Source organism: Choloepus didactylus, chromosome 10 (assembly GCF_015220235.1).
Source record: "Choloepus didactylus isolate mChoDid1 chromosome 10, mChoDid1.pri, whole genome shotgun sequence".
NCBI lineage: Eukaryota > Metazoa > Chordata > Mammalia > Pilosa > Megalonychidae > Choloepus > Choloepus didactylus.
Genome location: NC_051316.1, coordinates 131,689,876 through 131,702,325, shown reverse-complemented (window position 1 = coordinate 131,702,325; position 12,450 = coordinate 131,689,876). Strand labels below are relative to the sequence as shown.

Genomic DNA, 12,450 nt, shown 5'->3' with positions numbered 1-12,450 from the left:
TCTAGATATTTCAGTCTTTTGGTTGCTATTGTAATTGTAAATGGAATTTTTTTTCTTCATTTCCTCCTCAGATTGCTTATTCCTAGTGCATAGAAACACTACTAAGTTTTGCGTGTTAATCTTGTATTCCGCTACTTTGCTGAACTCATTTATTAGCTCTAATAGTTTTGCTGTAGATTTTTTTGGACTTTGTAAAATATAGGGTCATGTCATCTGCAAACAGTGAAAATTTTACTTCTTCCTTTCTGATTTGGATGCCTTGCCTTATTGCTCTAACTAGAGCTTCTGGCACAATATTGAATAACAGTGGTGACAGTGGACATCTTTATCTTGTTTCCAATCTCAGAGGGAAGGCTTTCAGTCTCTCATCATTGAGTATGATGGTAGCTGTGGGTTTTTCATACATGCCCTTTATCATGTTGAGGAAGTTTCCTTCTATTCCTACTTTTCAAAGTGTATTTATCAAGAAAGGATGCTGAATTTTGTCAAATGCCTTTTCTGAATCAATAGAGATGATCATATGGTATTTCCCTTTTCAATTTGTTCATGTGGTGTATCACATGAATTGATTTTCTTGCATTGAACCACTCTTTCATGCCTGGAATAAAAGCCACTTGGTCATGGCATGTAATTCTTTTAATGTGCCTTTGGATTCTGTTTGCAGGTATTTTTTGAGAATTTTTGCATCTCTCCTCATTAGAGTGATTGGTCTGAAGTTTCCTTTGCTTGTAGTATCCTTATCTGACTTTGGCATTAGGGTGATGTTGGTGTCATAGGATGACTTAGGTAGTGTTCCCTCTTCTTCAATTTTTTGAGAGACTTTGAGCAGGATTGGTGTTAATTCTTTGTGGAATAATTGGTTGAATTCATCTGTGAAGCCATTTGGTTCTGAGCTTTGCTTTATTAGGAGGTTTTGGATGGCTGATTCGATCTGTTTACTTGCGATTGGTCTGTTGAGATACTCTATTTCTTCTTAACTCTGTAGGTTGCTCATGTCTTTCTAGGAAATTGTCCATTTCATCTAAGTTGTCTAGTTTGTTGGCATACAGTTGTTCACGGTAACCTCTTATGATCTTTTTTATTTCTGTTGGGTCAGTAGTAATACCCCCTCTCGTTTCTGATTTTATTTATTTGCATATTCTCTCTTTTTGTTTTTATCACTCTAAGGGTTTCTCAATTTTACCGATCTTCTCAAAGAACCAACTTTTGATTCTGTCTTGTTTTTTGGTTCATCATTTCATTTATTTCTGCTCTAATATTTGCTGTTTCTTTCCTTCTGCTTGCTTTGGGACTAATTTGCTATTCTTTCTCTAGTTCCTAAAGGTGTGCAGTTAGGTCTTTGATTTTAGCTCTTCTTCCTTTTTAATGTAGGCATTTAGGGCTATAAATTTCCCTCTCAGCTCTGCATTTGCCACACCCCATAAGTTGTTGTTGTTATTATTTTTCACAAACTTTCTTTAATCTGATTATCACCCTTTGGATATAAAGATAAACTGGAATAAAACTGCCCACTTAAATTCTATTCCCCTGCCATAAAACCCTAATCAAAGAGTGATTCTGCTGTTAGCCCTGAAAGGTGCTAGCTTCTTTGGGAAAACTCTTCAAACCACATTATAGACCTACAAGAAGTGTCTCTGTGGCTAAGAGTGATGGGAGCTGGTCACAGAAGTGGAGGAAGATGCGGACAGCAAAGCCAAGACTGGAAGCCCCTAGTATGGCCATTGCTCCGGCAGCATTTTCCAGCTGTATCCCTGGCCTCCGAGGAGAGCTGGTTCCCTTAATTCCCTTTCTGTTGTCTTTGTACCATCCAGCAGATGCCTGCAGCTTACAGTGAAGCTGTGGTGCTTTGAATCAGGTTGGAAAGCTTGGGATTGAAGGGCTTTTTTTCTTCATTAATAATGCCCTTCCTTGTCTTTCTCCACTTCATCTGCCGAATATTGGAGACCAGAATTTAGCCACAACCTTGAAGAATATACTTAGAACACACGTGGTTTTATGCAGTGGATTTGTTCATTTTATCATTCAGCAAATAATGAAAACTTACTAGGTACACCCATTGTATCTCCATCCAATGTAAAATTAACCACCAGCTAATCGTTTGTAAAAAGCCAGGCTGGAGCTTCTTTATACAATCATGAAATGAAAGTTCTTGAACTGAATATGAAGAAAAGGATTTGGACTTCCTAGTGAGCTGTTCTTTGGGACTTTTTTTCCTTCTTCTCTTTGGTACTTTTAATTTGCCTTATTAATATGTCCTTTCTGATTGTCCTGCATAAAACCACAAAATCCAGAAACTAGAAACATGGGTTGGAGGGAAATTAATAAGAACTTGTTCAGTTTAGTCTGTATCAGTTCAGTTTTCTCCATTCCTTGTCGTTCCCTCTGCTGGTTTCTCCAATGACTGTAGAAAACGGTGATCAAGGTGTCTTTTTTCTCAGTGGTCTTTCCTTTATGGTATCAACTTCAGAAAATGTACTGATCTTTCCTTCTTGTTCATTCGGCAGATTTTCATTGCATGTATAAATGCCAGGAAAAAATGCCTCTCCGGCTAATTCCAACACATCCTGTAAGTTTTGATACGTTGTGTTCTCATTTTCATTTGTCTCGAGATATTTACGGATTTCTCTTGCAATTTCTCCTTCATCCATTGGTTGTTTAAAAACATGTTGCTTAACCTCCATATATTTGTGAATTTTGCAATTCTCTGCCTGTTACTGATTTCCAGCTTCATTCCATTATAATTGGAGAAGGTGCTTTGTATAATTTCAATTTTTTAACATTTATTAAGGCCTGTTTTGTACCCCAGCATGTGGTCTCTCCTGCAGAATGTTCCGGGAGCACTTGAGAAGAATGTATGTTCTGCTGTTTTTGGGTGCAGTGTTCTGTATATGTCTCTTAGGTCTGCCTCATTTATCATATTATTTAGTTCTGTTTCCTTACTGATCCTGTGTCTAGGTCTTCTATCTATTGTTGAGAGTGATGTATTGAAGTCCAGTTATTATTGTACATATGTCTGTTGTTCCCTTCAGTTTTACCAGTGTTGGCACCCTGGTGAGGTGCATGAATATTTATGATTGTTATTTCTTCTTGTAGAGTGCTCCTTTTATTAATATATAATGTCCTGTGTTGTCTTTTATGACACTTTTGCATTTAATGTCTGTTTTGCCTGATATTAGTAAAGCTACCCCAGCTCTTTTTTGGTTACTATTTGCATGGAATATCTTTTTCTAGCCTTTCACTTTCAGCCTATTTGCATCCTTGTGTCTAAGGTTAGTCTCTTTAAACAGCATATAGATGGATCATGTTTTTTTATCCATTCTGCCAATCTGTGTCTTTTGATTAGAGAGTTTAATCCTTACCATTCAATGTTATTACTGTAAAGGCACTACTTCAACTGTTTTATTCTTTGGATTTTATGTGTCATATCTTATTTTTGTCTCTCTTTTTACTCTTTTAGTTACCTTTACTGATAGTCTTCCTTTTTACACTCTCCTCCCAGTCTCTCTCTCCTGTTTTTTTCTTTTCAGCCTGTTGAACTTGCATTAGAATTTCTTGTAGGGCTGGTCTCTTGTTGATGAACTCTCTCAGCTTCTGTTTGTCTGTGACTATTTTAAACTTCTTGTTTTTAAAAGATAGCTTTGCTGAATAAAGAATTTTTGGCTGGCAGTGTTTCTCTTTCAGTATCTTAAATATATTATACCACTGCCTTGTTGACTCGGTGGTTTCTGATGAGAAATCAGAACTTAGTCTTACTGAGCGTCCCTTGTATGTGAGGTATCACTTTTCTTTTGCTGCTTTCAGAATTCTCTGTAGGTTTGGCAGCTGACAGTCTGATTAGTATGTGTCTTGGAGTAGGTCTGTTCAGATTTACTCTTTTTGGAGTACGTTGCACTTCTTGCATGTGTATATTTATATCTTTCATAAGCGTTGGGAAGTTTTTGGCCATTATTTCCTTGAATATTCTCGCTGCCCCTTATCTCTTCTCTTTTCCTTCTGGGACACCCATGAAGCGTGTGTTTGTGTGATTCGTGTTGTCATTCAGTTCCCTGAGATCCTGTTCAAATTTTTCCATTCTTTTCTCTATCTTTTCTTCTTTCTATAAGATTTCAGATGTGTCCTGTCTTGTAACTCATGGATTCTTTCTTCTGCCTGTTCAAATCTAGTGTATTTCTAATCTCATCTATTGTACCCTTCATCCCTATAACTTTCAAATTCTTCTTTATGCTCACCCAGTATCTTTTTAATGTCTTTTATTTCTTTAGCCATATTTTCTTTCATCTCTTCGAATTGATTTAGGAAATTTGTTTGAACATCTTTGATTAGTTGTTCCAAATTCTGTATCTGCTCTGAGTTTTTATTTTTTTCCTTTGGGCCATATCTTCCTGTTTCTTAGTATGGCTTGTAATTTTTTGCTGATATCTGAGCATCTGATTATCTCAAAGAGATTATTCTGAAAGTCAGTTTCTCTTGTTTAAGATTTTATTGTTGATTGGGTTGGTGTTAAAGCTCTTCTTTGACACCAGGTTTGTCAGTATTTCCCAGCCAGAACAGGGCCGGGGACCCACGCAGGGGGCACAGACCATCCCAAGCTTCTCTCTCCGCTGTGCTTTCCTGGCCTGCCCAGCGTATGGTGCTCTTTGGCAACCTGTTCCTGTGGCGCCAAGAAGGCAGGGGCCCCTGTAGGCTCTGCCGTGTTGCGGGGAAACAGAAGCGCCTGACCAGGATGGGCTAAAGCAGCAGTGCCCAGTGTCCTAAAGTCACTGGCTAACAGCTGGTGTAGTACTGGGCCTGCCCCTCTCTTCTTGGGGAAGAGGGCGTCCGCTGCCCTCACAGTCTGCAGCAGTCCCCAGGAAGGAACGGCACACCTGGAGCTGCTTACCTGAGGGTGGGGGTGCACCGGGAGCTGCAGCCGGGCGAGTTACTGTTTTCAGCTCTTTGCCCTCGGTCCCTCAGTCTCCCTGTCCCGCTCTTCCCTGGAGGCTGCTCAGTGCTCCCCCCATCTCCGGAGCCCAGAAGAGCTGTTTCGGACAGTTTCTGCCTTTCTGTTTCTGGAAGGGAGTGAGCCCTGCTGCTCCCTATTCCGCCATCTTCTTGGAAGTCTCTCCTGTTCCGAGATAGTTGATTCTTTTAGTTGCTAATAGGAAGGGAATTTTTTTTCTTGATTTCTTTTTCCGGTTGTTCGTTGCTTATGTATAGAAATACTCCTGATCTTGGGGTGCTGATCTTGTACCCTGCCACTTTGCTGAATTCATCAGCATTCGGAGCTTTGTTGTAGGTTTTTCGTGATTTTCTGTATATGGCATCATGTCGTTTGTAAATAGGGAAATTTTTACTTCTTCGTTTCCAATTTGGATGCCTTTTATTTCTTTTTCTTGCCTAATTGCTCTGGCTAGAACTTCCAGTACAGTGTTGAATATCAGTGGTGACAGCAGACATCCTTGTTTTGTTCCTGATCTTAGAGGGAAAGCTTCCAGTCTTTCACCATTGAGTAGGATGTTAGCAGTGGGTTTTTCCTATATGCCCTTTATCGTGTTGAGGACGTGTCTTTCTGTTCCTAGTGTTGTCGTTTCTTTCTGCTGCTGATGCCTAATGCTGTGGCTCCGGCCTCCTGCGAGTTCTAGAACGACTCTGGAAATGGGCCTTGTTGAAGCCCATTTCAGATGCAGCTCATGAGTGGTGGGCCTGGGATTCCAGCCCTGGTTGTTTGACTCCAAAGCCCATATCCTTCATTGGAATTCCCAGTGCCTGGATAAGGAGTGCCATTTGAAGACTGACTCTAGGCTGTCGCAGGCACGGCTGCAGTGTGGCTTTGCCGTCTGAGGCTGGAAACTCACCAGGGTGGTGCCGTTCGGTCTTCGGGAGTGCCCAGCCAGCCCGTGCTGTTGGGAGTGCCCCGGGGCCCCTTGCCTGGCGGGCATCCTCAGCCTCCCCTCCACCCCTAGGGAGCTCCGCAGGCGCCACGTCAGACCTGGAGATGGCGTGTGACCGCGCCAGGGTCTTCCTGCCCTCCGACGAGCACGCCGGGAGCTCTGTGGCCAGCAAGGTAGGTGGCAGCTTCTGCGCGGCTCTTACCGTGCCATCCTCTCCTCGCAGCTCCCCTTCGGGCTCTGCCCTGCCCCTGCCCCAGTGCTTTTGAGGGGAACGGCCTGTTCACTTGACTGGCCCACAGCCGCTCAGCCAAGTCATGCCAGCAGGTGAAGGCCGCTGTCCAGGCCTGGCTGACCCTCAGATCCTGCCCCGGCCTCACCTTTCTGATCGTTGGTGCCTTTGTTCTCTTCAAGTCCAAGAAAAGCGTGATTGTTGCTGAGCTGCCTTCTGCAGTCTTCCACTACTCGGAGAGTCCCTCTGATGAGGGCGCTGCCAGCAGGGAGACAGATGCCATCTTCAGAGCCGCCAAGACGGCTCTCCTCACCCTGATGAAGCTGGATGTAAGTGGCCGCGTCTCCTCGCACCCCTCAGTAGGGGCGAACAGAGGCTGGCGTGTGGCCTTGCCGAAATGGCGAGTGTGTGTCTGACTGGCCTGCAGACGCCTGTCCCTGGGAGGACTTGCTGGGAGGCTGTCTCCCTTCTCACTTTCCTGCCTCCTTCTGGCAGCACGCCCCAGGCCTGGGGGACAGGGGCTGCACCCCCACTGAAGCAGGACCCTGGGGAGCGGTGCTCAGCTGTCCTTGAGCGCTGTTGGGCAGGCGTGTCCTTGGCTGGGGGCTTCGGGCCCCTCCAGCTGGCCTCTCCCCAGCCTGTCTGTGCGTGGAGGCCTGTGGTCTTCTCCCTCCCCACATGCCATGGGGCAGGGCAGCTTTGTGCCGGGTGTCCCCATGCTGCACCTCCTTGGTCTGCTGGACACTTCCTCGTCCCCTCAGTCAGGGCCATGCGCCTTCACAGGCTTCCGGTACCAGCTGGGACACTGGTGGAGGGAGTGGATGGTGCCCCTGGCTGTGTCTTGAGGACACACATGTGTCTTTAGTTTAGACTTTACCCCTCAAATTTTAAAACATTGTGAAATATACCTTTATAATCAGAAGAGAGGAAAAAGAGGGTGTTCCTTTTAATGAATGCCCATGAGATTGCCACTCCTGGGAAAAAGCGTGTCGCCAGCCCCCTGGGAGCCTGCCAGTGCCCTCCCTGCCCAGAGCCCCTTCCCTCCTCCAGGCACCATGGCCCTGGGCCCGTACTCCGAACGCTCTGCTCTTGAGCTGTACGTGAGCAGAACCATCTGCGCGTCTTTCTGAGCCTGCCTCTCTGCTCAGCATCACGTTTGCGTGCCGTGCACGTGGCTGCCGGCAGTTGCCGCTCGTTCCCCTCTGTTGCTGGTGGTGCCTCGAATGAGCCCCTGGCCGCCTTTGTCCACGTCACCCCCGGGGGCACTCTGAGCAGGGCTGCAGCGCATGCACCCTCGTCCCAGTCCGGGGCTGGAAGGCCCGGGTTGTGGGTCCCGTTGCCAGCTTGTCCTGATGCAGCCGGACTGTTTTCCGGATTGGTGGTGTTCACACCCACACCAGGAAGGGCACATTCCCGTGGCCCAGCACACGCCGGCAGCCGGAGAGTTTGGTCTGTGCAGCATGGGTGGACGTGGTAGGTGACCAGCTTCTGGGTCTGCACTGGTCCTGCCTGATCCCTGATGAGGCTGCACACCCGGGTGCTTTCCTCCTTTAGGCCTCTGGGTTCCTCTTCGGAGAGTGCAGTTCCAGCCCTTCCGCCTGCCTGTTGGAGTCCGCCTCGCCCTCTCGGACTGTAGGGCATCTGTGTTTCCTGGATAGGAGTCTTCCTGGCTTGCGTGTCCTGCACTGTCTCTGTAGGGCTTGCCTTTTTGCCTTTTAAGCAAACTTACTGTTAATTTAAGTTTTTATTCAATCACCAGTTCATGTAGAATTTTATATAGTTTTTATTTTTCAACTGATCATGGAAAACTTCAAACATGTAAAAAGGCAGTGGCAGCGTCCTGAGCTGCATGTGCACATGCCCCCCCTCAGCAGCCGTCCGTCGTGGCCCACGCCGCCCGGCTGAGCCCTCACCCCGCCCCACTTACGCTCCGCCTGGAAAGGGTTAGACGTTGCATCATTTCGCTAAAGATTAAGGACCCTGTTTTAAAACAACCAAAGTCTCATGCTTTCAACTAAGAAGTAAAGGGCCTTTGCATCACCAGCCACCTCATCAGAGGACACCTCCCTCCAACGCCTCTGTTTGTTGTTGTTTGCATACAAATCAGAGTCTAAATAAAGTCCACGCATTGCAGTGGATCTTTCTTTTTTTAAAAAGCTTTAAAAATACGTGCAAACACATGCAAAGTAGGTAGAATAACGAGGATGATGAATCCATTATTTGGCTGCAGTAATTGAGTTCGAGCCACTCCTGCTGCACCTCTACCCCACCCATGTACTCTGTCCCTGCCCTCATGTTATTTCACCAGTAAATGCTTCAGTATTTAACTCTGAAAGACGATGAACCACGATACCATTGTCACTCCTAAAAATTTAACAGTAATCCCTGTGATTCTCCTCATGTAAAACAGGGAAAGGTTGTAAATAAAAACATTTACCATCTCATGAAAAAGAAAATGATATTGGCAACTATTTAGTCAGTGTCCAAATTTCCTGTTGTCCCTTAAATGTCACGAATGATGCTTTTCTCACACTTTGTTTAAATCGGGGACCCTGTAAGGGACACTGCAGTGGGCGACGTTGCCTTTCGTCTCTTCCCTCTAGTCTCCCCCTGGGATTCTTTTCCTTATGGCCTCTTCTGTTAAGGAAGCCTCTCGTGTGGTGCCCGTCCCAGGCTGCGCCGATTCTTCTTCCCCTCCCCACTCCAATTTCCCGCCTTCTTTGTTTTAAAATTATGTATTTTTAATTTTGCTAAAATATACATATAAAATCTTTAAATCTAATTAGGTGGACCACTCTTCAGCACTGAGCATGTTGACAATGCTGTGCAACCTTCACCACTTCTCTTCCCAGACTGTTTTCATCATCACGAACCAGAACTCAAGACTCGCTGAGCAGTAGCTCGCTGCCCCCCCACCCCGGTCAGCACAGTTCTCTCCGTCTCGATGGATTTGCTTTTTCTCAGTATTTCATATAAGAGACATCAAACAGAATTTGTCCTCTGTTTCTGGCTTATTTCACTCGGCATGGCGTCTCCAAGGCCCATCCGTGTAGCCTGTCCCGCACTGCGCTTCTCTGTACCCCGGAGTGACCTCCCGTCTCGTGCCCGGGCCCGTGTGCTTCTCCGTCGTCCGTGGCCGGCACTGAGCTGCTCCCCTGTGGCTCCCGCGCCCGGTGCTGCCATCAACACTGGGGCACAGACGGCCACCCCGGGCCCTGCTGCCGGCGCTCTGGGCAGATGCCGCGGGTGGGATCCCCGGGCGCAGGGTGACTCTACACGTGAAACTGTTCCAGAGCAGCCGCACCGTGTTGTGTTTCCACCAGCAGCGAGTGAGGGCTCCTGTTTCTCCACCTCGTCTCCAACGCTTGGTATTTTCAGTTTTTTTAACAATAGCCATCCTCATGGGTGTGAAGTGGTAACTAATTGTTTTAATTTGCATTTCTCTAATGGCTAATGTGGAGCATGTTTTCTTATTTTATTGGCTATTTGAATATCTCCTTTGGAGAAATTTTATTCAAATCCTTGGCCTGTTTCTTACTTGGGTTGTTTGTCTTTTAGTCCTTGAGCTGTAGGAGTTCTTTATGTATTCTCTATATTAAACCCTTATCAGATATATGGTTTCCACATATTTTATCCCATTCTGTAGGTTGTCTCTTTATTTCTTGATGATGTCCTTTGATGCACAAAGGTTTTTAATTTTTTATAAAATCCATTGTCTGTTGTTTTTTTTTTTCCTTTTTGTTCCTTGTGCTTTTGAGGTAAAGTAAAATCTAAAAGGTCCTGAAGCTATTTCCCTGTGTTTTCTTGTAAGAATTGTATAGTGTTTGTTCATATATTTAGGTTATTGATCCATTTTGAATTAATTTTGTGTGTGTTAAGAGGTGGGGATCCGTGGGCATTCCTTTGCATATGGGTCTCCAGTTCTCCAAGCGCCGTTTGCTGAAGAGACTCTTCCTTCCCCACGGAATGGCCCTGGTGCCTTGTTGAAAAGCAGCCGCCTTCGGTGTGTGCATCTCCCTCTGGACGCTTGATTCTGCTCCACTGATCTTTGTGTCTGTCCTTAGGTCAGTACCTCACATTTTTAATTACTGTAGGAAGTTTTGAAATCAGGAAGTTGGAGTTCTCCAACTTTGTTCTTTTTCAAGATTGTTTTGGCTGTTCGGGGCCCCTTGCTATTCCATGTGAATTTGAGGATCAGCTTTTCCATTTCTGCAAAAAAGGTTGCTGAAATTTTAGTAGGAATTGCGTTGAATTTCTAGCTAGCTTTCGGCAGAATTGACATTTTAACAATATTTAAGCTTTCCCATCCGTGAACATGAGATGTCTTTCCATTTATTTAATCTCCTTTAATTTCTTTCAGCAGTGTTTTGTATTTTTCAGTATACAAGTCTTTCACCTCCTTGGTTTAAGTTTATTCCTGGGCATTCTGTATTTTTAGATGCTCGTGTAAGTGGAATTGTTGTCTCGATTCCCTTTTCAGATTGTTCTTCGCTGGTGTGTAGGAACCTGCTGACTTCCGCGTGTTTGTCTTGTATCCTGCAGCTTTGATGGATTCGTTTATTAGTTCTCGCAGCTTTCTTGTGGATTCCTTGGGATTTTCTGTATATAGGATCATGTTGTCTCCAAATAGGGGTGATTCGACTTCTTCCTTTCCAATTTGGATGCCTTTCATTTCTGGTGTTGCCCGATTGCTCCAGCTAGACAACTTCCAGCACAACGTTGAATCACGGTGGTGACCATGGGCATCCTTGTCTTGTTCCTGATCTCAGGGGAAAGCTTTCAGTCTCTCACCGTTGAGTATCATGTTAGCTGTGGGTTTTTCATAATTGCCTTTTATCATGTTGAGATATTATGACAGTGCATGTTGAGGTTTTAATAACTGGTTCAGTCTCTTTACTTGCTGACCTTACAGAAACCAAAAGGATTGTAAGAGGGTACTGTGAACAATTATATGCCAACAAATTAGAAAACATAGGTGAAATGGACAAGTTCTTAGAAACATCCAAATTACCTAATCTGGCCTAAGAAGAAATCAGTAATCTACCATTTCCAAAGCTCCGTTTTCGTGATCAGGCATTCACCCAGTTACTGCAGTCTTTTCACAGCTTTCTAGAATACTGACGAAGATGAAACAGAAACAGCTTTTCCTAGTTTTTTCTGGTTGTTGAAAGATTCTGTGGGTTATTGGCCTTCTATGCCACCACCTCGGTCAACTGGAATGGAACTTTTCCCTCCATTTTTGGAAGATGATGTTACGAGATACAGAATTCTTTGTTGGTAGGTTTTTTTTTTTCCTGTAAGGACTTCAAATATGCCAACCCACTGTCTTCTGGCCTCTGTGGGTTCTAATGAGACATTTGCCATTAGTCTTACAGGGAATCCCTTGTGTATGATAAGTTGCTTCTCTCTTGCTGCTTTTAAAATCTTCTCTTTGCCTTTGGATTTTAGCAATTTTGTTAGAATATGCCTTGGTAAGTTCTCTTAGAGTCTGTCCTGCTTGGCGTTTGTTGAGCTTCCTGGGTGTGTATGTTCATGTCTTTTATCAGATTTGGGAAGTTTTAGGCCGTTGTTTTCTTCCAGGACTTTTTCTGCCCTTTCTCCCTTTGTCTTTCTTCGACCCCAGTAATGCATAGTGTTAAGCTCGATGGGGTCCCACAGCTCCCTCAAGTTCTGTATATTTTTCTTCATTTTTTTCTTTTTTCTTCCCACACTGGATCATTTTAATTGTCTTGTCTTCAAGTTTGTTGGTCCTTTCTTCTACCTACTTCATCTGCTGTTGCATCCATGTAATGAATTTTTCACTTCAATTACTCTATTTCACAGCTCCAAAATGTCTGGTTCTTTTTATTATACCCATATCATCATTTTGTTCTGACAGTGTGTTCCTTATTTCCTTCATTTTTTTGTATATCGATTCCTTCAGCCCATTGAACATATTTTTGACAGTTGATTTAAAGGCTTTGACCAGTAGCTTGAATGAACACGCTTCCTCAAGAATGGTTTTTGGCACGTTCTTTTTTTACTGTGACTGGGCCATACTTTCCTGTTTCTTCATGTGTTTTGTAATTTTTTTGTTGAAAACTGGATGTTTTAAGTATAATGTTGTTATTCCTCTTGAGATCTTGTTCTCCCACTCCTCTCGGTTTGCTCAGGGTTTGTTGTTGTCATTGAGGCTGGAGCTGTCAATTTGTGACTTTAACTATGTTCATGCCTGAATGGGGAATGGAAAGAAACGAGAGAAAAAAAAATAGGTCCTGCCTCTTGAATCTCATCTTTTGCCTGTGGGGACTTAGAACCCCGGCCATCCTCAGAGCCGGCCCCCGGCCATCCGAAGTAGCTGGTCAGAAGCAG

The 12,450-nt window shown here is 44.5% G+C and overlaps 1 protein-coding gene across 11 annotated transcripts in view; it reads left to right on the top strand.

The window, feature by feature from the left end:
- The window catches only part of PNPLA7 (patatin like phospholipase domain containing 7), a 116,214-nt gene that overhangs the window by 32,164 nt on the left and 71,600 nt on the right, over positions 1 to 12,450 (top strand). For all 11 annotated transcript variants that reach the window (XR_005210668.1, XM_037797680.1, XM_037797681.1 and 8 more), the window contains 2 exons: positions 5,943 to 6,043; positions 6,282 to 6,428. Coding sequence is in view for 10 of the 11 variants with exons in the window: in XM_037797680.1 (XP_037653608.1) it covers positions 5,943 to 6,043; positions 6,282 to 6,428 (248 nt within the window). In the remaining variant the exon portion in view is untranslated. The remainder of the gene's footprint in view (positions 1 to 5,942; positions 6,044 to 6,281; positions 6,429 to 12,450) is intronic.